The 25,817-nt window shown below is 50.9% G+C and overlaps 1 protein-coding gene across 2 annotated transcripts; it reads right to left on the bottom strand.

Moving 5' to 3' along the window:
* Nucleotides 1-1,624: 1,624 nt before the first annotated feature.
* Nucleotides 1,625-24,974, bottom strand: LOC144599804 (glucosamine-6-phosphate deaminase 1-like). Of its 2 annotated transcripts, XM_078411044.1 has the most exons (7): nt 24,917-24,974; nt 18,621-18,792; nt 15,216-15,317; nt 12,226-12,408; nt 9,457-9,641; nt 7,415-7,589; nt 1,625-2,841 (listed from the first exon to the last, which is right to left on the bottom strand). In XM_078411044.1, exons 2-7 carry the CDS (start codon nt 18,742-18,744, stop codon nt 2,762-2,764), a joined length of 849 nt encoding a protein of 282 aa, XP_078267170.1. In that variant the 5' UTR covers nt 18,745-18,792; nt 24,917-24,974; the 3' UTR covers nt 1,625-2,761. The 2 variants fall into 2 exon arrangements, with proteins under 2 accessions (XP_078267170.1, XP_078267171.1); XM_078411045.1 differs by lacking the exon at nt 18,621-18,792 and having other exon boundaries at nt 24,917-24,970.
* Between the last annotated feature and the right edge of the window lie 843 nt (nt 24,975-25,817).

Here is a 25,817-nt window from a genome sequence, read left to right as displayed (position 1 = left end):
AAGGAAGGATATAGGTGGAGACAGGAAGACAGTGGGAGATCTGGGAAGGGGAAGGGGAAGAGAGGGACAGAGGAACTATCTAAAGTTGGAGAAGTCAATGTTCATACTGCTGGGCTGCAAGCTGCCCAGGCGAAATATGAGGTGCTGTTCCTCCAATTTCCGGTGGGCCTCACTATGGCACTGGAGGAGGCCCATGACAGAAAGGTCAGACTGGGAATGGGAGGGGGAGTTGAAGTGCTCAGCCACCGGGAGATCAGGTTGGTTAAGGACTGAGCGCAGGTGTTGGGCGAAGCGATCACAGAGCCTGCGCTTGGTTTCGCCGATGTAAAGAAGTTGACATCTAGAGCAGCGGATGCAATAGATGAGGTTGGAGGAGGTGCAGGTGAACCTCTGTCTCACCTGGAAAGACTGTTTGGGTCCTTGGATGGAGTTAATGGCAGCGTCTGTATCCCAAGTAGTTTAGTTTAGAGATGCAGCGTGGAAACAGACCTTTCGGCCCACCAAGTCCACGCCGCCCAGCAATCCCCGGGACACGAGTTCTATCCTGTACACACAATAGGGTCAATTTTACAGAAGCCAATTTACCTACAAACCTGCACGTCTTTGGAGTGTGGGAGGAAACCGGAGCACCCGGAGTAAACCCACGCAGTCACAGGGAGAACGTGCAAACTCCGTACTGCCAGCAGGAGTGGCGGCGCCTTGCGGCTGCGGCTCACCGGCAGTCTGTCCGTCTTTTTCTTTCTTTGTGTATTGTTAGCGTTTAATGTATGTAATGTAATGACCGATTTTTAGCTCTGTATATGTGGGGGGTGGTGGGGGTGGTGTGGGAAACCTTTTGTTTTAAATCTCCTCCTCAACGGAGATGCGACCTTTACCGTGTCGTATATCTCCGTTCGCGCTACGGCCTAACACCGTGGAGTTGGCGGCCTCCAGCTGGGATCGACCTTGAAGGCTCCGGTCGCAGGGCCTGGACTTACCATCTCGGAGGCTTCGGCCGTGGGCCCTGCAGACCGCAACATCGGGAGCTCGCAGGTCCCTGGCTGGCGACCGGCTTTCGGGAGCTCCAGCCCTAGCAGCTTCGACCGCCCCAAATCGCGAGGCTCGATCGACCCGTTCGCAGGACCTTCATCTCCCTGCTCGGCTCGGCCTGCGACCTTCCATCGCCCGGCGGGGGCTTCGAGAGTCGGGAGCCTCGAGGCAGCAGTGTGACTGCCTGACCGCGGGAGAGGAACGGAGGAGATAAGACTTTTCTTTGCCTTCCATCACAGTGAGGGTGTGTCTGGAGGAATCACTGTGATGGTTGTCTGTGTTAAACTTGTGTGTTTGTGTGTCTTGTGCCCTTTATTGTTTGTGACTGCATGGTAACGACAATTTCGTTCAAATTTATTTTTGAATGACAATAAAAAGCAATTCAATTCATTCAACCTGTAGTCAAGATGAAACCCGGGTCTCCGGCGCTGTGGGGCAGCAATTCTACCGCCGTGCCACCGTGCCACCCTGAAGGGGGCTCAATGTAATGTAAAAGAGACAATGATACTAAGCAGCAGAGTGTGGAGTTTGTCACCATGACTTCAGTGCAAGGTCATTTTGCAATAAAGACGCCTGATTTTTTTTTGTGGTTTTCTTTAATAAAAAGCTGTGATTGTAAAGGCTTTGTCCTATTTAGTAAACAGTTTCCCACATTTAAATTGCAGAAATAATAGCTTTTCAAAACTTTACAACTGGTTTAAAATGAATTCTTAACATCTTCAAACTGCAATCTATCATAATGCGCCTCATAAGTTTTAAATTTTAACGGGAAGGATCACAATGGTCATCGTTTTGTCCTTTCGTGAAAAACGTATCGGTCGGATCACCAGCGTTCAAATGAACAGGTCCCATGTCTCGATCAGTAAACAGACCGAGATACATTCCCTTATTAAGGACCAGAATATAACAGCAAGGTTGTAACGCTGAGGCTTTATAAGGTGCTGGTCAGGCCACATTTGGAATATTCTGCGCAGTTTTGAGCCCCACATCTGAGGAAGGGTGTTCTGGAATTGGAGAGGATCCAGAGGAGGTTTACAAGAAACGATTGGGTTAATGTAGGAGGAGCGTTTGATAGCTCTGGACCTGTACTCGATGAAGTAAGATGAGGAGTCATTTCTTTAGTCAGAGGGTGGTGAATCTGTGGGATTCACTGCCACAAATGGCTGTGGCGACCAAGTCATTGGGTATTTTTAATGTGGGGATTGATAGGTTCTTGGTCAATGATTACAGGGAGAAGGCAGGTGAACGGGGTTGAGAGGGAAAAGCAGATCAGCCATGGCAGAGCAGGCATGAAGGGCTGAGCGGCTTAATTCTGCTCCTCTGTCTTATGGTCCAATGGAAAAAACAAGTCACCAACCTAAAGACCCGCAGCCTGATATACCAGACGTCCTTCAGCGATATTATTTTGTCTTCCAAATCCCATCATTGAACTGGGTTTTACGAACAGAGCAATACAGGAAAGAAAGAGTTGCGTTACGAAAGGATGTTATTGATCTTGCTAGGCAGCACATATACCAAAGACGTACAGGTATGTAGGTTAATTGGCTGGATAAATGTAAAAATTGTCCCTAGTGGGTGTAGGATAGTGTTAATGTACGGGGATCGCTGGGCGGCACGGACTTGGAGGGCCGAAAAAGCCTGTTTCCGGCTGTATATATATGATATGATATGATATGATATGACTCCTGCGGAAGAACAAAGAACCCTGGAAGGAGCTGCAGTTCCATGGTCTTCATTCAAAGTGCTTATTGGCATCTGGTTTTTTCATACTATACAACGGCTCCACCAGTTTATTGTGAACTTGCGACAGACCTGAGAAAGATACAGAAACAAAATCGAGTGCAGCACTGTAGCAACATTTAACTATTTAGATAACTATATATATATATATATATATATAAGTATAAGAAAATAACTGCAGATGCTGGTACAAATCGAAGGTATTTATTCACAAAATGCTGGAGTAACTCAGCGGGTCAGGCAGCATCTCAGGAGAGAAGGAATGGGTGACGTTTCGGGTCGAGACCCTTCTTCAGTCTGAAGATGCTGCCTGACCTGCTGAGTTACTCCAGCATTTTGTGACTATACATATATATATATATTTATATACATATATGTATTGTTATCTAATATGTCTATTATCTAATTTATCTAAATATAAGGGGTGGCACGGTGGCGCAGCGGTAGAGTTGCTGCCTTACAGCCCTTGCAGCGCCGGAGACCCGGGTTCGATCCCGACTACGGGTGCCGTCTGTACGGAGTTTGTACGTTCTCCCCGAGATCTGCGTGGGTTTTCTCCGAGATCTCCGGTTTCCTCCCACACTCCAAAGACGTACAGATTTGCAGGTTAATTGGCTGGGTGTAAGTGTAAATTGTCCCTAGTGTGTGTAGGGTCGTGCTAATGTGCGGGGATCGCTGGTCGGCACGGACGCGGTGGGCCGAAGGGCCTGTTTCCGCGCTCAACTAAAACTAAAAAGCGTTGCAATTTCATGGCAATGGCCACTGACAATTCAGATGAACCAAATAAATTCCCGACCCGAGGAAAGCAAGAGAAACATAGAAACATAGAAAATAGGTGCAGGAGTAGGCCATTCGGCCCTTCGAGCCTGTACGCACCGCCATTCAATATGATCATGGCTGATCATCCAACTCAGTATCCCGTACCTGCCTTCTCTCCATACCCCCTGATCCCTTTAGCCACAAGGGCCACATCTAACTCCCTCTTAAATATAGCCAATGAACTGTCCTCAACTAACTTCTGTGGCAGAGAATTCCACAGATTCACCACTCTCTGTGTGAAAAAAAACTCTCTCATCTCGGTCCTAAAAGACTTCCCCCTTATCCTTAAACTGTGACCCCTTGTTCTGGACTTCCCCAACATCGGGAACAATCTTCCTGCATCCAGCCTGTCCAACCCCTTAAGAATTTTGTAAGTTTCTATAAGATCCCCCCTCAATCTTCTAAATTCCAGCGAGTACAAGCCGAGTCTGTCCAGTCTTTCTTCATATGAAACATGTTGATAGGCGAAAACAGAACTAAACCGCGGAAACAAGAGGGAATGAAATCTTGAAAGAATCTCAAGCAAATGTACAGGTTTGGCACATTACATGACATATCAGTACACAGCAGCTGCAAGCAGAGTAAACAGAATGCTTCATCTTATTCCTGCTTGCCAACGGTGTGGGAGAGACCTGGCTCGGATATCAGAGCAGCGTGGGAGGGCTGTACTTTCCTTTCAGTTTCGGGTCAGGTTAGTTTATTGTCACGTGTACCGAGGTACAGTGAAAAGCTTTTTGTCGCGTGCTAACCAGTCAGCGGAAAGACAATGCACGATCACGATCGAGCCATTTACAGCGTACAGACACATGGTAAGGGAATAACGTTCAGTGCAAGGTAAAGCCAGTAAAGTCCGATCAAAGATAGCCCGAGGTGGGCAGTAGTTCACCACTGCTCTCTGGTTGTGGTAGGATGGTTCAGTTGCCTGATAACAGCCGGGAAGAAACTGTCCCTGAATCTGGAGGTGTGCGATTTCACACTTCTGTACCTTTTTTTCCCGATGGGAGAGGGGAGGAAGAGGGGGTGGCCAGGGTGCGACTGGTCCTTGATTGTGCTGCTGGCCTTGCCGAGGCAGCGTGAGATATTCCTGATACTTTTCCTTCCAGGGCAAATCAAGTTGTTTAGTTGGTACCTCCTACATATTCATTCCCAGCCAAACTACAGCAGAGTGGCTGCAGAGGACAATAGACAATAGACAATAGGTGCAGGAGGAGGCTATTCAGCCCTTCGAGCCAGCACCGCCATTTAATGTGATCATGGCTGATCATTCTCAATCAGTACCCCGTTCCTGCCTTCTCCCCGTAACCCCTGACTCCGCTATCCTTAATAGCTCTATCCAGCTCTCTCTTGAATACCAACTGCACACTGCACCACAGATAGACACAGAGTGCTGGAGTAACTCAGCAGGTCAGCCAGCATCCCTGGAGAACAAGGATGGATGACGTTTCGGGTCAGGACCCTTCCACCCTCTGCTTTCAGTCTGAAGAAGGGTCCCGACCCGTCACGTCACCCATCCTTTCTCTCCAGAGACGCTGCCGAACCCGTGAGTTACTCCAGCACTTTGTGTCTATCTTTGGTATAAACCAGCATCTGCAGTTCTTTACAAAGTAGACCATAGCCTCTCTCCCAGACCAGTCCAACAGCATTTGCCAGACCCCTGACTGCAACCACCGAAGAGGGCATAGACAGAAGGCTGTTTTACTTTCAGTTTATTTCGTTCTAATTTTAGTTTGAGAGACACAGGGTTATACAGTTGGAAACAGTGCAATAACAAGGGGAAACTGGCCTTTCATCTATAGACCTTAGAGATACAGGGCGGAAACAGGCCCACTGAATGCACGCCCCCCCACACACATGTCCTATCCTGCATATTAGGGACAACTTATAGAAGCCAATTAACCTACAAACCTGCACGTCTTTGGAGTGTGAGAGGAAAGCGGAGAAAACCCACGTAGGTCACGGGGAGAACGTAAAAAGTCCTCACAGGCAGCACCCATAGTCAGGATCGAACCCGGGCCTCTGGTGCTGTGAGGCAGCAACACTACCGCTGCGCCACCGCGCCGCCCCAGAAAACGTACAAACTCTACACAGACAACGCCCATAGTCAGAAGAGTCTGTAGAAGGGTCTGGACCCGAAACATCACCCATTTCCTCTCTCCAGAGATGCTGCCTGTCCCGCTGAGTTACTCCAGCATTTTGTGTCTATCTATAGTCAGGATGTTTGCACTTATCTCGATCTACTTGCAAAATCTCTGAGCACATACCATCCATGTAAGACTGATTGGTCCAAGATGGCATGGAATATAGGTTATTTTAGAAACATTCAAAGCCGTTTCAAAAGGAAATCAGCGCCAATATGTAACTGATGAAGACAACGCCCTCACATCACATGGCCTGGCCTCTGGTAATCAATCAGCAAAGGTTACTTCCTTAGAAGGCTTAGGAGGTTCGACATGTCCCCAACAACTCTCACCAACCTCCGCACACGCGACGTAGAAAGCATTTAATCGTGCTGCATCACAGCGTGGTTTGGGAACAGCTCCATCCAAGGCCGCGAGAAATTGCTGAGAGTTGTTGACCATTGCCCAGACCATCGCCCAGACCAACCTCATCGACTCCATCTACACTTCACGTTACCTCAGCAAGGCCAGCAGCCCAGACCATCACACAAACCAACCTCCCCTCCATCGACTCCATCTACACTTCACGTTACCTCAGCAAGGCCAAACCAAGGGCCAGTCTCACCCCCGGTCACTCCCCCTTCTCCCCTCTCCCATCGGGCAAGAGGTACAGAAGTTTCATAACGCACACCTCCAGATTCAGGGGCTGTTCCCAGCTGTTATCAGGCAACTGAACCGTCCTCATTCAACCTCATTTGGGACCATCACTTTCAAATATTGATTTCTCTCACTTCAAGTAATCCCGGCATTCCCTCTCTCTCCATCCCTCCCCCACCCAAGTCGCACCAGCTTCTCGTTCTCACCCAACATACAGCTAACAATGTTACCATTCTGCATATCTTTCATTCATTGTACTATATCTCTCTGCATCATTGTTTATTTCTCTCGTTTCCCTTTCCCCTGACCCCCAGACTGAAGAAGGGTCTCGACCCGAAACGTCACCTATTCCTTCTCTCCAGAGATGCTGCCTGTCCCGCTGAGTTACTCCAGCATTTTGTGCCTTTCTTCGGTTTAAACCAGCGTCTGCAGTTCCTTTCTTCACATCGGCCTTTCTTTGTTAGGACTTTATTGGCCACTATCTTGCACGTTATTCCCTTTAACCTGTATCTGTACACTGTGAACGGCTGGATTGTAATCATGTATCGTCTTTCCGCTGACTGCATAGCACGCTGCAACAACAAAAAAGCTTTTCGCTGAACCTCAGTACTCATGACAATACATTATTTATCTGTGGAATTATTAAGGGGTTGGACACGTTAGAGGCAGGAAAGATGTTCCCAATGTTGGGGGAGTCCAGAACCAGGGGCCACAGTTTAAGAATAAGGGGTAGGCCATTTAGAACGGATATGAGGAAGAACTTTTTCAGTCAGAGAGTTGTGAATCTGTGGAATTCTCTGCCTCAGAAGGCAGTGGAGGCCAATTCTCGGAATGCATTCAAGAGAGAGCTGGATAGAGCTCTTAAGGATAGCGGAGTCAGGGGGTATGGGGAGAAGGCAGGAACGGGGTACTGATTGAGAATGATCAGCCATGATCATATTGAATGGCGGTGCTGGCTCGAAGGGCCGAATGGCCTCCTCCTGCACCTATTGTCTATTGTCTATTGTAATTGATTATATTTTGGCCTAAGAACTGTTGTGAGAATTAACTACCTTTAAAGTAGCGGACAGTTTTCACACGGAGTTCCAAAGTAGCGTCTTCATCACAAACAAACAGTGTCCTGGGGTGTTGCTGCAGGCTGGAGATGGTGCACATGTGGTTCACGCCGACTTCTATCGCTTTGTGCAGAGCCAAGGACTTGTGGGCTCCTGTGATAAGGATCAACACCTGCAAAGATAAAAGGATGGAATGGAATGGAATTCTTTGTGAGCAGGTATGCAAATAGTCGCCACGTAAAGGGCACCAACAAAGTTACAAAACATCCCATGCCGGGTCCCCTCCTTTGTTCCCCCCCCCCCCCCCACCCCTTCACTCCTCCTCCCCTCCCCCCCACAACCCCTCCCCCCCCTTAGCTGGGGTTGGGTCCTCCTTTGTTCCCCCCCACCCCCCTCCCCCCTCCCCTCCCCCTTCAATCCTCCTCCCCCCCCCCCCCTCCCCCACGGTCCCCCCCCTAGCTGGTGTCGGGTCCTTCTTTGTTCCCCCCCACACCCCTCCCCTCCCCTTCACTCCTCCTCCCTTCCCCCCCACACCCCTCCCCTCCCCCTTCACTCCTCCTCCCTTCCCCCCCACCACCCCTCCCCCCCCCCCCCCCCCTCTAGCTGGTGTCGGGTCCTTCTTTGTTCCCCCCCACACCCCACCCCTCCCCCTTCACTCCTCCTCACCTCCCCCCCCCCAACCCCGTCGCGGTCCCCCACGCTGGGGCCAGGCACTCCTTTGTTCTCCCCCTCTGTCCCCCCTCCCCTCCCCCTTCCCTCCTCCTTCCACCCCCCCCCCCCCCCCCCCCCCAGTCCCACCACGCTGGGGCCAGGCACTCCTCTATTCTCCCCCTCTGTCCCCCCTCCCCTCCCCCTTCCCTCCTCCTCCCCCCCCCCCCCCCCCCACAGTCCCACCACGCTGGAGCCGGGTCCTCCTTTGTTCTCCATCCTCTGTCCCCCCTCCCCTCCCCCTTCCCTCCTCCTTCCCCCCCCCCCCCCCCACCCCCCACAGTCCCACCACGCTGGAGCCGGGTCCTCCTTTGTTCTCCCCCCTCTGTCCCCCCTCCCCTCCCCCTTCCCTCCTCCTTCCCCCCCCCCCCCCCCAACAGTCCCACCACGCTGGGGGCAGGCACTCCTCTGTTCTCCCCCTCTGTCCCCCCTTCTGTCCCCCTCCCCTCCCACTTCCCTCCTCCTTCCCCCCCCCCCGCAGTCCCACCACGCTGGAGCCGGGTCCTCCTTTGTTCTCCCCCCTCCGTTTCCCCTCCCTCCCCCACGGCGGTCTCCCCAGGCTGGGTCTTCTTTTATTCCTATTGTTCTCCATTGCACTCTAAGTTTGCTTCTCCTTGGAAGTGCAGGAGGAAGTCAAAAGATAGGAAGACAGATGTTGAAAAAGAACATTAATAAGAGCAGGGCTAGAGTGCTGGAGTAACTCAGCGGGTCAGGCAGCATCTCTGGAGAACATGGATAGGTGGCGTTTCGGGAGACCATTCCCTAATTGGCAGTGGAAATGGGTAGCATAGAGCTAGTGTAAACGGATAATCAATGGTCATCGTGGATTCGGTGGGACAAAGGCCCAATTTGCACGTGGTATCAGTCAATCAAGCTAAACAATAGACAATAGACAATAGGTGCAGGAGGAGGCCATTCGGCCCTTCGAGCCAGCACCGCCATTCAATGTGATCATGGCTGATCATTCTCAATCAGTACCCCGTTCCTGCCTTCTCCCCATACCCCTGACTCCGCTATCCTTAAGAGCTCTATCTAGCTCTCTCTTGGATGCATACAGATAATTGGCCTCCACTGCCTTCTGAGGCAGAGAATTCCTCAGATTCACAACTCTCTGACTGAAAAAGTTTTTCCTCATCTCCGTTCTAAATGGCCTACCCTTTATTCTTAAAACTGTGGCCCCTTGTTCTGGACTCCCTCAACATTGGGGACATGTTTCCTGCCTCTAACGTGTTTTTCACTGTACCTCAGTACACGTGACAATAAGCAAAAGAAACGCATGTGCTTTGCCTTGAGTTTCCTACAAAGTATAAACCAAACTTCCATTTCTTTACCTCTCTGGCATCCATTATTGTGCCTACTCCAACAGTCAACGCCATGGTAGGAACTTTAGAGGTGTCTCCATTAAAGAATCTAGCGTTGGCCAATATTGTATCCATGGCCAAAGTCTTCACTCGTGTGCGGGATACGAGACTGGACCCAGGCTCATTGAAAGCAATGTGACCATCTGGACCAACACCTGTAACACAGCCAAACAACAAACAACTTGTGTGGGAAGGAACTGCAGATGCTGGTTTAAACCGAAGATAGACACAAAAAGCTGGAGTAACTCAGCGGAAACGGGCAGCATCTCCGGAGAGAAGAAATGGGTGACATTTCGGGTCGAGACCCTTCAAAAACAACTTGTAGTGTTCACTCCAAGGCAATCTGTGGGGATTGGAGCAGTGTTCAACTCACAGTGGCGCAGCGGTAGAGTTGCTGCCTTACAGCGAATGCAGCGCCGGAGACTCAGGTTCGATCCTGACTACGGGCGCCGTCTGTACGGAGTTTGTACGTTCTCCCTGTGACCTGCGTGGGTTTTCTCCGAGATCTTCGGTTTCCTCCCACACTCCAAAGACGTACAGGTTTGTAGGTTAATTGGCTGGGCAAATGTAAAAATTGTCCCCAGTGGGTGTAGGATAGTGTTAATGTGCGGGGATCGCTGGGCGGCGCGGACCCGGTGGGCCGAAGGGCCTGTTTCTGCACTATCTCTAAATCTAAAAATCTAAAAACTTAGCTCCACTATTTCATCTTTATGGCCTCTTTTCACTTCCCAATCAATTGAAACATGCCATGTCTATTCAACAAAGCCTTTGATAATCTTAAGGAGCTAAAGTAGATTTTCCCTTTTCAAAGGAACAAACTTTTTGTTCTCTTGTGATTGTCAATTGATTTATGGTGCTTGATTGTAAAACTTTGACATCCTTGCAGTGCCTCTTTCAATAGAGTCAAACTCAGGCAGCATGGAGACAGCCCAACCTGTCCATGCTGACCAAGATGCCCCTTCTAAGCAAGTCCCATTTGCCCACGTTTGACCCAAGTCAAGTCAAGTCAAGTCAATTTTATTTGTATAGCACATTTTAAAACAACCCACGTTGACCAAAGTGCTGTACATCAGTTCAGGTACTAAGAAACGAACATAAATGGCACACAAACATAACAGCACATACATAAACAGTTCCCAGCGCCCCCTCAGAGGGCCTCAAACGCTAGGGAGTAGAAATAGGTTTTGAGCCTGGACTTAAAGGAGTGGATGGAGGGGGCAGTTCTGATGGGGAGAGGGATGCTGTTCCACAGTCTAGGAGCTGCAACCGCAAAAGCGCGGTCACCCCTGAGCTTAAGCCTAGACTGCGGGATAGTGAGTAGCCCCAAGTCGGCCGACCTGAGGGACCTGGAGATAGAGTGGTGGGTTAGAAGATTTTTGATATGGGGGGGGGGGGGGGGGGGGGGGGCAAGCCCGTTTAGGGCTTTGTATGTGAATAGGAGGAGCTTGAAGTTGATTCTGTACCGTACAGGGAGCCAGTGGAGAGAGGCCAGAATCGGGAGCCCAGATCCCTCTTAACTTTTCCTATCCATGTGCCTGTCCAAATGTCTTTTAAATGTTGTTGTAGTACCTGCCTAATCTGTCTCCTCCACATACCTACCACCCTCTGTGTGGAAGAGATGCCCCTCGGGAAAGATGCAGAGAATGGGCGGCACGGTGGCGCAGCGGTAGAGTTGCTGCCTTACAGCGAATGCAGCGCCGGAGACCTGGGTTCGATCCCGACTACGGGTGCTGTCTGTACGGAGTTTGTACGTTCTCCCTGTGACGTGTGTGAGTTTTCTCCGAGATCTTCGGTTTCCTCCCACACACCAAAGATGTACTGGTTTGCAGGTTAATTGGCTTGGTGATTGTAAAAGTTGTCCCTAGTGGGTCTACAGTAGTGTTAATGTGCGGGGATCGCTGGTCGGCGCCGAAAGGGCCTGTTTTCGCGCTGTATCTCTAAACTAAACTAAAATGGAGGGATATGGATTAAGTTCAGACAGATTAGTTTAACCTAGCATCATGTTCTGCGTGGCTATTGTGGGTCAAAGGGTCTGTTCCTGCACTGTGATATTCTGTGTTCTATGAAGTAATAAAGCTATCAGTAATTGATGTACAGGATACATGCGAAGATGCTGGAATAACTCATAGAAAACATAGAAAAAATAGATATAGAAAATAGGTGCAGGAGTAGGCCATTCGGCCCTTCGAGCCTGCACCGCCATTCAATATGATCATGGCTGATCATCCAACTCAGTATCCCGTACCTGCCTTCTCTCCATACCCCCCGACCCCTTTAGCCACAAGGGCCACATCTAACTCCCTCTTAAATATAGCCAATGAACTGGCTTCGACTATCCTCTGTGGCAGAGAATTCCACAGATTCACCACTCTCTGTGTGAAAAAAAACTTTCTCATCTCGGTCCTAAAAGACTTCCCCCTTATCCTTAAACTGTGACCCCTTGTTCTGGACTTCCCCAACATCGGGAACAATCTTCCTGCATCTAGCCTGTCCAACCACTTAAGAATTTTGTAAGTAACTCAGCGGGACAGGCAGCATCTCTGAAGGGAAGGAATGGGTGATGTCTCGGGTCGAGACCGTTCTTCAGACCCGACCCGAAACGTCACCCATTCCTTCTCTCCAGAGAGGCTGCCTGTCCCGCTGAGCTTTTTGAGTCTATCTTCTGTTTAAACCAGCATCTGATGGTAGCTTCCTTCCTACAGGATGCATGTATTAGTTGTGTAGTTTACTGCACATTACCTCCAACAAACAGCTCGATTCCTCCTGTCGACTTGATTTTCTCCTCAAAAGCCTTGCACTCAGCCTCCAGGTCAGGAGCAGTCCCGTCCAGGATGTGGGCATTTTCAGGCAGGATATCCACATGGTTAAAGAAATTGTTCCACATGAAACAGTAAAAGCTTTCCGGATGGCCCCTCGAAAGTCCTGCCAGGGAAGTATAGCAACGCCAGTTATCCAGCACAGCACGGCAACAGGCCCTTCAGCCCGACGTGCCCATACTGACCACGATGTGCCACCTACGCTAGTCCCACCTGCCTGCATCTGGCCCCTACAGTAAACCCTTGCAATAACAGACGTCTCTAAAGCAGATCTCGGTTACAGCGGACCATTGCTTCGTTCACACCTCCTTCTCGCCACCCCCACCCCCCCACACACTTTTAGTTTAGTTTAGTTTAGAGATACAGCGCGGAAATGTGACCTTGTGTCCCGCGTGTCCTCACCGACCAGCGATCCATGCACACCAACAGTATCCTACACACACTAGGGCCAATTTACAATTTTTACCATAGCGAAATAACCTACAAACCTGCACGTCTTTGGAGTGTGGGAGTAAACCAGAGCACCCGGAGAAAACCCACGCAGTCACAAGGGAGAACGTACAAACTCCGTACAGACAGCACCCGTAGTCAGCCATGATCCTATTGAATGGCTGATTAGTCAATAGACAAAAGACAATGGGTGCAGGAGGAGGTCATTCGGCCCTTCGAGCCAGCACCGCCATTCAATGTGATCATGGCTGACCATTCTCATCAGTACCCCGTTCCTGCCTTCTCCCCCATACCCCCTGACTCCTCTATCCTTAAGAGTTGCTGCCTTCCAGCACCAGAGACCCGGGTTCCATCCTGACTATGGGCGTTGTCTGTACGGAGTTTGTACGTTCTCCAGTTTCCTCCCACACTCCAAAGGTTTGTAGGTTAATTGGCTTTGGTAAAAAATTGTAAATTGTCCCTAGGGATCTTATCGAAACGTATAAGATTATTAAAGGGTTGGACACGTTAGAGGCAGGAAACATGTTCCCAATGTTGGGGGAGTCCAGAACCAGGGGCCACATTTTAAGAATAAGGGGTAGGGCATTTAGAACGGAGATGAGGAAAAAAAAATTCACCCAGAGTTGTAAATCTGCGGAATTCTCTGCCTCAGAAGACAGTGGAGGCCAATTCTCTGAATGCATTCAAGAGAGAGCTAGATAGAGCTCTTAAGGATAGCGGAGTCAGGAGGTATGGGGAGAAGGCAGGAACGGGGTACTGATTGAGAATGATCGGCCATGATCACATTGAATGGCGGTGCTGGCTTGAAGGGCCGAATGGCCTCCTCCTGCACCTATTGTCTATTGTCTAGTGTGTAGGGTGGTGTTAATATACAGGGTGATCGCTGGTCGGCGTGGACTCGGTGAGCCAAAGAGCTTATTTCCGCGCTGTCTCTCTAAAGTCGAATGCTGAAGGGCCTGATTCTCCTCGTCGGGCTACTATTTCTAAAATGAATGGATCAATAGACAATAGACAATAAGTGCAGGAGGAAATTGCTGAGCATTTGGATAGCAGTAACGGGATCATTCCGAGTCAGCGTGGATTTACGAAGGGGAAATCATGCTTGACAAATCTACTGGAATTTTTTGAGGATGTAACTAGGAAAATTGACAGGGGAGAGTCAGTGGATGTGGTGTACCTCGACTTTCAGAAAGCCTTCGACAAGGTTCCACACAGGATATTAGTGGGCAAAATTAGGGCACATGGTATTGGGGGTAGGGTACTGACATGGATAGAAAATTGGTTGACAGACAGAAAGCAAAGAGTGGGGATAAATGGGTCCCTTTCGGAATGGGAGGCAGTGACCAGTGGGGTACCGCAAGGTTCGGTGCTGGGACCCCAGCTATTTACGATATACATTAATGACTTAGACGAAGGGATTAAAAGTACCATTAGCAAATTTGCAGATGATACTAAGCTGGGGGGTAGTGTGAATTGTGAGGAAGATGCAATAAGGCTGCAGGGTGACTTGGACAGGTTGTGTGAGTGGGCGGATACATGGCGGATGCAGTTTAATGTAGATAAGTGTGAGGTTATTCACTTTGGAAGTAAGAATAGAAAGGCAGATTATTATCTGAATGGTGTCAAGTTAGGAGTAGGGGGAGTTCAACGAGATCTGGGTGTCCTAGTGCATCAGTCACTGAAAGGAAGCATGCAGGTACAGCAGGCAGTGAAGAAAGCCAATGGAATGTTGGCCTTCGTAACAAGAGGAGTTGAGTATAGGAGCAAAGATGTCCTTCTACAGTTGTACCGGGCCCTGGTGAGACCGCACCTGGAGTACTGTGTGCAGTTTTGGTCTCCAAATTTGTGGAAGGATATTCTTGCTATGGAGGGCATGCAGCGTAGGTTCACTAGGTTAATTCCCGGAATGGCGGGACTGTTGTATGTTGAAAGGCTGGAGCGATTGGGCTTGTATACACTGGAATTTAGAAGGATGAGGGGGGATCTTATTGAAACATATAAGATAATTAGGGGATTGGACACATTAGAGGCAGGAAACATGTTCCCAATGTTGGGGGAGTTCAGAACAAGGGGCCACAGTTTAAGAATAAGGGGTAGGCCATTTAGAACGGAGATGAGGAAGAACTTTTTCAGTCAGAGAGTGGTGAAGGTGTGGAATTCTCTGCCTCAGAAGGCAGTGGAGGCCAGTTCGTTGGATGCTTTCAAGAGAGAGCTGGATAGAGCTCTTAAGGATAGCGGAGTGAGGGGGTATGGGGAGAAGGCAGGAACGGGGTACTGATTGAGAGTGATCAGCCATGATCGCATTGAATGGCGGTGCTGGCTCGAAGGGCTGAATGGCCTACTCCTGCACCTATTGTCTATTGTCTATTGTCTATTGAATCTGGACAAGATACCACAGAGAGTCACAAACAACTCAGTTCATACACAACCTGTTCCATACAAGTTGTGTAGCAGCAGGCTCACCCACATATTCATCCATGTTGAAGGTTTTCACATATTTGAAAGACAGATCTCCATTTCTGTAATATTCAATGAGCTTTTTATAACTTCCCAATGGAGTGCTTCCTGCAGAAAGATATTAACGTCAAGAGTCAAAAGTGTTTCATTGTCACAAATACCGGCAACAGAACAATGAAGTTCTTACTAGCAGCAGCTCAACAGACCCGTGAATGTAATAGCACAGATACAAATACATTGAAGACAGACACAATAAGGTGGAGTAACTCAGCGGGACAGGCAGCATCTCTGGAGAGAAGGAATGGGTGACGTTTCGGGTCGACTCCCTTCTTCAGAATATATTATAAGGTCATAGGTCATAAGTGATAGGAGCAGAATTAGGCCATTCGGCCCATCAAGTCTACTCCGCCATTCAATCGTGGCTGATCTATCTCTCCCTCCTCACCCCATTCTCAATCAGTACCCCATTCTCAATCAGTACCCCATTCTCAATCAGTACCCCATTCTCAATCAGTACCCCATTCTCAATCAGTACCCCATTCTCAATCAGTACCCCATTCTCAATCAGTACCCCATTCTCAATCAGTACACCATTCTCAATCAGTACCCCATTCTCAATCAGTACCCCATTCTCAATCAGTACCCCATTCTCAATCAGTACCCCATTCTCAATCAGTACCCCATTCTCAATCAGTACCCCATTCTCAATCAGTACCCCATTCTCAATCAGTACCCCATTCTCAATCAGTACCCCATTCTCAATCAGTACCCCATTCTCAATCAGTACCCCATTCCCAATCAGTACCCCATTCTCAATCAGTACCCCATTCTCCTGCCTTCTCCCCATAATCTCCGACATCTGTACTAATCAAAAATCTATCAATCTCTGCCTTGAAAATAGTCATTGACTTGTCCTCTACAGCCGTCTGTGGCAAAGAATTCCACAGATTCACCACCCTCCGACTAAAGAAATTCCTCCTAATCTCCTTCCTAAAGGAACGTCCAGTTATAATTGAATAACATTAATGCTGGTGCTGAAACTGATCCTTAGTGCAACCAAAGATATGGGGCAGGTAGACATCAGCATGCAAATTCTGCTTTTAATGCTGAAAATAAATTAAAAGAAATCAGTTCAAGAGAGAGTTAGATTTAGCTCTTAGGGCTAAAGGAAACAAGGGGTATGGGGAGAAAGCAGGAACGGGGTACTGATTTGAGATGATCAGCCATGATCATATTGAATGGCGGTGCTAGCTTGAAGGGCCGAATGGCCTACTCCTGCACCTATTTTTCTGTATCTATGTTTCTAACTCAGTGGGTCTGGCAGCATCTCAGAAGAACATGGATAGATGACGTTTCAGGTTGGGGCTACTCTTCAGACCTGAAGTAACTCAGCGGGTCAATGTGAAGAAGGGTCTGTTTCTCCAGGGGCCGCAGTTTAAGAATAAGGGGTAGGCCATTTAGAACGAAGATGAGGAAAAACTTTTTCACTCAAAGAGTTGTGAAGCTGTGGAATTCTCTGCCTCAGAAGGCAGTGGAGGCCAATTCTCTGGATGCTTTCAAGAGAGAGTTAGATAGAGCTCTTAAGGATAGCAGAGTCAGGGGATATGGGGAGAAGGCAGGAACGGGGTACTGATTGTGGATGATCAGCCATGATCACGGTGAATGGCGGTGCGTACAGGCTCGAAGGGCCGAATGTCTTACTCATGCACCTATTGTCTTCCTGATTTCCAAGAGTTTCGTGCTTTATCTCTATTTACACGAGCACTCAACTCAAAACCTCAATCATTAAATATTACTTTTGTTTAGCGTTAGAGCACGGAATCTGGCCCGAGGGTCCACCAAGTCTGTGCCGACCATTGATAACCCATTCACACCAGTTCTACGTTGTCCCACTCTCTCATCCACTCCCTGCTCACCAGGGGGGCAATTTACAGAGAGCCGATTAACCTACAAACCCGCACGTCTTTGGGAGGGGGGTGGAAAGCGGAGCACGCAGAAAACCTACGCAGTCAATAGACAATAGGTGCAGAAGTAGGCCATTCGGCCCTTACGAGACAGCACCGCCATTCAATGTGATCATGGCTGATCATTCTCAGTGTATAGATACATGATAAGGCTATAACGTTTAGTGCAAGGTAAAGCTAGCAAAGTCTGATCGCAGGGGGAACGTGCAAACTCCACACAGACAACACCTGGGGTCAGGATTGAAACTGGGTCTCTGGTGCTTTGAGGCAGCAGCTCTATCGCTGCGCCACTGTGCCGCCCATTAGAAAACCTATAGCAGTTTATCAGTTCAGTTTACTGTCATGTGTGCAAAGCTTTTGTTGCGTGCTATATAGTCAGCAGAAAGACAATACACGATTACAGTCGAGCCATTTACAGTGTATAGATACATGATAAGGCAATAACGTTTAGTGCAGGGGTGGCCAAACCGTGGCTCGCGAGCTACATGCGGCTCTTTGACCTTTAATATGCGGCTCGTGGAAATATGTTGGCTGAGCTCCTTTTTTCATCACAGTTAATATAAAAGGTAAATAAGAAAAAATGTCAAGCTTTATAATTATTTACCGGGTATGAATTGAGACCCCATTGGAATAAAACGTGAGTTTAATGTTCAGGGTTACTAAAAATATTTAAGAATTTAAATACTGATTTTAATGCTAAATCTGAGTGAGGCATTGTCCTTTAGTGCTGGGGGAGGGAATGGTGGGGGGCAGAGGGATTAAAGACAGTTCAGGTCAGCAAGGGTTACAGGGGAATGTCAGAAGACTGAGGTCATGGGTAAGGGGGTTAAAGATTTGGGTGCGCCGGGGGGTGAGGGTGGTCACAGATGGCTTAATGAGACTAGGCCCGACCGCACTCACGTCAGTGTAACACAAGACGTTGAACTGTGCAGACCTAGTTGGTACACTTCGGATACAAGTTTTATTTAAAGTGTCTGTGAAAATCTTGTGAAGGAAGAGGGCGTCATCGAATTGTAAGAAACTAAAATATGAAGATGAAAACAGAAATTTTAAGCCAGAGTGGGAGGAAGATTTTGCATTCACCGTTAAAGGAGGTAAACCTTTGTGCCTTATCTGCCATGTGTCACTCAGTCATTACAATTTATATAAAATTTTTGTAACAAAATGTGTATGTGTAACAAATGTGTAACAATAAAAACGTATGTGTCAATTTTGTTCGTGTCTTGCGGCTCTCAAACCTCTGAACTTTATCGTATGTGGCTCTTACATTCAGCAAGTTTGGCCACCCCTGGTTTAGTGCAAGGTAAAGCCAGCAAAGTCCGATCGAGGATAGTCCGAGGGTCACCAAAGAGGTAGACGGTAGTTCAGCACTGCTCTCTGGTTGTGGTGGGATGGTTCAGTAGCCTGTCAGCACAGAGTCCATTCAGCTTAAACGTCATCCACTTACCGGTGGGCAAGCCCAGGGTGAAGTATCTCTCTGGCCCAGGATTGAACTGAATGATCTGATTGCGGATATATTTTGCAGCCCATTCGCTGGCCTTCGTCTCATCCTCCAATATAATCAATTTCATTCTTAATTTTCCTGAAGAACTGAGGCGCAGCAGATATCAAATCACAATCTGCCAGAAAGCAATCGGTATAAGTAGTCAATATGTGCAGGAAGGAACTGCAGATGCTGGTATGTACTGAAAATTGACACAAAGTGCTGGAGTAACTCAGCGGGTCAGTCAACATCTCTGAATAAAAAGGATGGCCGACCCTTCTTCAGATCTATCCAAGTAGTCATTATAGAAGTTGGGAGGTTATGTTGCAGTTGTATAAGATGTTATAGTGAGGCCACATTTAGAGTATTATGTGCAGGAAAGAACTGCAGATGCTGGTTTAAATCGAAGATAGACACAAAATGCTGGAGTAACTCAGCAGGACAGGCAGCATCTCTGCAGAGAAGGAATGGGTGACGTTTCAGGTCGAGACTCTTTTTCGGAGTATTATGTTCAGTTCAGTGCACCATGTTACAGGAAAGACATTGTCAAGCTGGAAAGGGTTCAGAGAAGGTTGCCGGGACGAGAAGGTCTGAGCTATAGGGAGAGATTGAGCAGGCTAGGACTCTATTCCCTGGAGCGCAGGAGGATGAGGGGCGTCCTTACAGAGGTGGACAAAATCATGAGAGGAATAGATGGCACGGTGGTGCAGCGGTAGAGTTGCTGCCTTACAGCGAATGCAGCGCCGGAGACTCAGGTTCGATCCTGACTACGGGCGCCGTCTGTATGGAGTTTGTACGTTCTCCCCGTGACCTGCGTGGGTTTTCTCCGAGATCTTCGGTTTCCTCCCACACTCCAAAGATGTACAGGTATGTAGGTTAATTGACTGGGTAAAATGTAAAAATTGTCCCTAGTGTGTGTGTGTAGGATAGTGTTAATGTGCGGGGATCGCTGGGCGGCACACACTCGGTGGGCCGAAGGGCCTGTTTCCGCGCTGTATCTCTAAATCTAAATCTAAAAAAATCAAGATCTGGTAGATGCACAGAGTCTCTTGCCCAGAGTAGGTGAATCAAAAACCAGCGGACATAGGTTTAAGGTGAGGTGGGGAAAGATTTAATAGGAACATGAGGGGTAACTTTTTCACACAAAGGGTGGTGGGTGTATGGAACGAGCTGCCGGAGGAGGTAGTTGAGGCAGGGACTATTGCAACCTTTAAGAAACAGTTAGACAAGTAAATGGATAGGACAGGTTTGGAGGGACACGGGCCAAACGCAGGCAGGTGGGAGTAGTGCGGATGGGACATGTTGGTCATTGTGGGCAAGTTGGGCTGAAGGGCCTGTTTCCACACTGTGTGATCCTATGACGATCTTTCAACAAGTGCAGATTCTTGCTGTTACATTTACATCCATTCGTATGTTGAAAGACTGGAGCGACTAGGCTTATATACACTGGAATTTAGAAGGATGAGAGGGGATCTTATCGAAACGTATAAGATTATTAAGATTATTAACCCCTACCTGAGGCTGCCGCTGCCGACCGAGGCCTCTTCACCGCCGCTGTCGCCCACGTCCTTCCCGACCCCTTCACCGCCGCCCACGCCCTCCCCGGCCATCCGCTGACCGGGCCGACCGCCACTTTCCCGGGCTCCAGGTCCCCGCGGGCCTCCCCCAGCGACTGTGCTGACCCGCGCCGCTCCACCGCCCAGCAGTAGGTCACAGCCGTCGCTGTACCCGGCCCCCGGGACCAACAACAGGCTGCAGCTCCACCCGGCCCACAGACACCACGCTGGGCCCACACACACCGCGCTGGGCCCACAGACACCGCGCTGGGCCCACAGACACCGCGCTGGGCCCACACACCCCAAGCTGGGCCCACAGACACCGCGCTGGGCCCACACACACCGCGCTGGGCCCACACACACCGCGCTGGGCCCACAGACACCGCGCTGGGCCCACAGACACCGCGCTGGGCTCACAGACACCGCGCTGGGCCCACACACACCGCGCTGGGCCCACAGACACCGCGCTGGGCCCACACACACCGCGCTGGGCTCACAGATACAGCGCTGGGCCCACACACACCGCGCTGGGCCCACAGACACCGCGCTGGGCCCACACACACCGCGCTGGGCCCACAGACACCGCGCTGGGCCCACACACACCGCGCTGGGCCCACAGACACCGCGCTGGGCCCACACACACCGCGCTGGGCCCACAGACACCGCGCTGGGCCCACACACACCGCGCTGGGCCCACAGACACCGCGCTGGGCCCACACACACCGCGCTGGGCCCACACACACCGCGCTGGGCCCACAGACACCGCGCTGGGCCCACAGACACCGCGCTGGGCTCATACACCCCAAGCTGGGCCCACACACACCGCGCTGGGCCCACAGACACCACGCTGGGCCCACACACACCGCGCTGGGCCCACACACACCGCGCTGGGCCCACACACACCGCGCTGGGCCCACAGACACCGCGCTGGGCTCATACACCCCAAGCTGGGCCCACACACACCGCGCTGGGCCCACACACACCGCGCTGGGCCCACACACACCGCGCTGGGCCCACACACACCGCGCTGGGCCCACACACACCGCGCTGGGCCCACACACACCGCGCTGGGCCCACACACACCGCGCTGGGCCCACAGACACCGCGCTGGGCCCACACACACCGCGCTGGGCTCATACACCCCAAGCTGGGCCCACACACACCGCGCTGGGCCCACAGACACCACGCTGGGCCCACACACACCGCGCTGGGCCCACACACACCGCGCTGGGCCCACACACACCGCGCTGGGCCCACAGACACCGCGCTGGGCTCATACACCCCAAGCTGGGCCCACACACACCGCGCTGGGCCCACACACACCGCGCTGGGCCCACACACACCGCGCTGGGCCCACACACACCGCGCTGGGCCCACACACACCGCGCTGGGCCCACACACACCGCGCTGGGCCCACACACACCGCGCTGGGCCCACACACACCGCGCTGGGCCCACACACACCGCGCTGGGCCCACACACACCGCGCTGGGCCCACACACACCGCGCTGGGCCCACACACACCGCGCTGGGCCCACAGACACCGCGCTGGGCCCACACACACCGCGCTGGGCCCACACACACCGCGCTGGGCCCACACACACCGCGCTGGGCCCACACACACCGCGCTGGGCCCACACACACCGCGCTGGGCCCACAGACACCGCGCTGGGCCCACAGACACCGCGCTGGGCCCACAGACACCGCGCTGGGCCCACACACACCGCGCTGGGCCCACACACACCGCGCTGGGCCCACACACACCGCGCTGGGCCCACAGACACCGCGCTGGGCCCACAGACACCGCGCTGGGCCCACAGCCCCCACCAGGCAGAGCCCTTCAGCACTGCTGGGTCCTACTGCCCACCCCCTACTACAGGTAACCACAGCAGGGGTTCCACTGGGTCTCCCCCTTCCCCCTCTAGCCAGGCACAAAGGTCCTTATGCCCCCCTCTGCCCAGCTAACCCACCACCCCCCCACCATACATCCCCTCCCCCTCCACCTGCCCCCCTGCCTCCATCCAACCCCAACCCCCACCATTGCCGGGTGTTCACCATCCCCCCTGACCTCCCCCTTCCAGACACCGAACGGTCGGTCCTCAGCAGAGGCCTTACCTTTGTTCCCCTCCGCCCCCACATCAACGAGTTCCGCGTCCGCCATGACGTGGAGCTTTTCTTCGGCCGCCTCCGCCTCCGAGCATTTTACCACGGTAAGGAGTCCCGACCCCCCACTAATGACCCCTTCTCCCGTCTCCTCCTCTTGGACCCCCCCCCCCCCGTTTGGCCAACTACCCTCACTAGAACTTTTTATCTCCAACTGCCGGCGTGAAATTAACCGCCTCAAATTTTCCACTCCCCTGACTAACTCCAACCTCTCCCCTCCTGAACGTGCAGCCCTCCACTCACTCCGCAACAACCCGGACTTAATCATTAAACCCGCTGACAAGGGAGGGGCTGTGGTAGTCTGGCGTGCTGACCTCTACCGGACCGAGGCCAGACGACAACTATCAGACACCTCTTCCTACCTATCCCTGGACCATGACCCCACCGATAAACACCAGACCTTTATCAGCAGCACCATCACTGACCTCATCATCTCCGGCGATCTACCCCCCAATGCCTCCAATCTCATAGTTCCCCCGCCCCGCACGGCCCGATTCTACCTCCTACCTCCTACCCAAAATTCACAAACACAACTGTCCCGGCAAACCAGAGGCGTAGCTATGGGCACTCGCATGGGCCCTAGCTACGCCTGCCTCTTTGTCGGGTACGTCGAACAATCCCTGTTCCAGACGTACACCGGCCCCATCCCCGAACTCTACCTCCGCTACATCGACGACTGCATTGGTGCTACCTCTTGCACCCATGCAGAACTCACTGATTTCATACACTTCACCTCCAATTTCTATCCTGCCCTTAAATATACCTGGACTATCTCCGACATCTCCCTCCCGTTTCTGGACCTCACCATCTCCATCACAGGGGACAGACTAGTGACGGACATTTACTATAAACCCACTGATTTGCACAGCTATCTGGACTACACTTCTTCCCACCCGGTCCCCTGCAAAAAGTCTATCCCCTACTCCCAATTCCTCCGTCTACGCTGCATCTGCGCCCGGGATGAGGTGTTTCACACTAGGGCTTCCGAGATGTCCTCGTTCTTCAGGAAAAGGGGCTTCCCCTCCTCCATTATAGATGAGGCTCTCACTAGGGTCTCTTCTACATCCCGCAGCTCCGCTCTTGCTCCCCCTCCCCCCACTCGCAACAAGGACAGAATCCCCCTCGTTCTCACCTTCCACCCCACCAGCCAGCGGATCCAACAAATCATCCACCAACATTTCCGTCACCTACAACGGGACCCCACCACTGGCCATATCTTCCCATCCCCTCCCCTCTCTGCATTCCGCAGAGACCGTTCCCTCCGTAACTCCCTGGTCCACTCGTCCCTTCCTACCCAAAACCACCCCAGCTCTGGGCACTTTCCACTGCAACCGCACGAGATGCAACACCTGTCCCTTTACCTCCCCCCTCAACTCCATCCAAGGACCCAAACAGTCTTTCCAGGTGAGACAAAGGTTCACCTGCACCTCCTCCAACCTCATCTATTGCATCCGCTGCTCTAGATATCAACTTATTTACATCGGCGAAACCAAGCGCAGGCTCGGCGATCGCTTCGCTGAACACCTGCACTCGGTCCATATTAACCAACCTGATCTCCCGGTGGCCGAGCACTTCAACTCCCCCTCCCATTCCCAGTCTGACCTTTCTGTCATGGGCCTCCTCCAGTGCCATAGTGAGGCCCACCGGAAATTGGAGGAACAGCGCCTCATATTTCGCCTGGGCAGCTTGCAGCCCAGTGGTATGAACATCGACTTCTCCAACTTTAGATAGTTCCTCTGTCCCTCTCTTCCCCTCCTCCTTCCCAGATCTCCCTCTATCTTCCTGTCTCCACCTATATCCTTCCTTTGTCCTGCCCCACTGACATCAGTCTGAAGAAGGGTCTTGACCCGAAACGTCACCCATTCCTTCTCTCCCGAGATGCTGCCTGACCTGTTGAGTTACTCCAGCATTACTCTAAGATTATTAAGTGGTTGGACACGTTAGAGGCAGGAAACATGTTCCCAACGTTGGGGGAGTCCAGAACAAGGGGCCACAGTTTAAGAATAAGGGGTAGGTCATTCAGAACTGAGATGAGGAAAAACCTTTTCAGTCAGAGAGTTGTGAATCTGTGGAATTCTCTGCCTCAGAAGGCAGTGGAGGCCAATTCTCTGAATGCATTCAAGAGAGAGCTAGATAGAGCTCTTAAGGATAGCGGAGTCAGGGGGTATGGGGAGAAGGCAGGAACGGGGTACTGATTGAGAATGATCAGCCATGATCACATTGAATGGCGGTGCTGGCTCGAAGGGCCGAATGGCCTCTTCCTGCACCTATTGTCTATTGCAGACGCTGGTTTGCACAAAAGGACACAAAGTGCTGGAGTAACTCGTCGGGTCAAGCAGCATCTCTGGAGATCGTAAGAGTCTCGGTCCCTACCCGAAACGTTGCAACTTATCCATGTTCTCCAGAGATGTGTAGGATGAGACTAAGAAGGATCTGAAGAAGGGTCTCGACCCGAAACGTCACCCATTCCTTCTCTCCAGAGATGCTGCCTGACCCGCTGAGTTACTCCAGCACTCCGTGTCCTTCTCAGTTCACACCTTACCTTGTTATAAGCCACAGTCTCTTTATTCCCGAGGGGTTTCCTTCTCCGTTCCTACCCTGGAGAGAGAGAGAGAGAGAGAGAGAGAGAGAGAGAGAGAGAGAGAGAGAGACAATCATATGACTTCACTGCCGGTCAGATGATCTCGATGGAGAAGTGAAAGAAATCAAAGCGTTGTCATCATGTTTGCAAAGTTCAACCAGAAAAACCATTAACCTTTTCCTGTAAGCAGAACCTGCTGATGCTGGTTTACACCGAAGATAGAATGGAGTAGCTGGAGTAGATGCTGGAGTAGATGCTGGAGTAGATGTTGGAGTAGATGTTGGAGTAGCTCATTGGGTCAGGTAGGCAGCATCTATGGAGAAAAAGAATAGGTGACGTTTGGGGTCGAGTCTGGGGAGAGGGAAACGAGAGACATGGAAAGGTCACTAACCTTTCATTGGACAGGGATCTTGCACGCAAGAAGTTACAATATATTTCAAATCTGGTTCTGGTTCTGGTTGATTACCGCACAAACTTTGTTTCTACTCAATAACTGCTGATAGTTCTACTCAATAACCAAAGTCTGTAGTCTCTTTTTTGCTCTGGTTTATTTTCACCCACATGTTTAGACCGTAATGGCGTGTCCTTATTGTTTTGATGTGTTTATGCTTTATTCTTAATTGTTAATTGTATGTTTGTGTTGTCATTTGTGAGCGGAGCACCAAGGCACATTCCTTGTATGTGCACATACTTGGCCAATAAACTTATTCATTCATTCATTCATTCATTCAAGCACCTCATAAGTGGTTATCTATCTCGCACAGGTCGGAGTGAGTAGAGTAGTGATTACATTTTGGAGTGGGCTTTTTTGACCAAGTTGAGGCGATCTAGTTGCTCAATCCCCTTTTTAAATGACTGAACA

The sequence above is a fragment of the Rhinoraja longicauda genome, chromosome 14 (assembly GCF_053455715.1).
Source record: "Rhinoraja longicauda isolate Sanriku21f chromosome 14, sRhiLon1.1, whole genome shotgun sequence".
In the NCBI taxonomy this organism is placed as follows: domain Eukaryota; kingdom Metazoa; phylum Chordata; class Chondrichthyes; order Rajiformes; family Arhynchobatidae; genus Rhinoraja; species Rhinoraja longicauda.
This window is presented reverse-complemented; position numbering and strand designations above follow the sequence as displayed.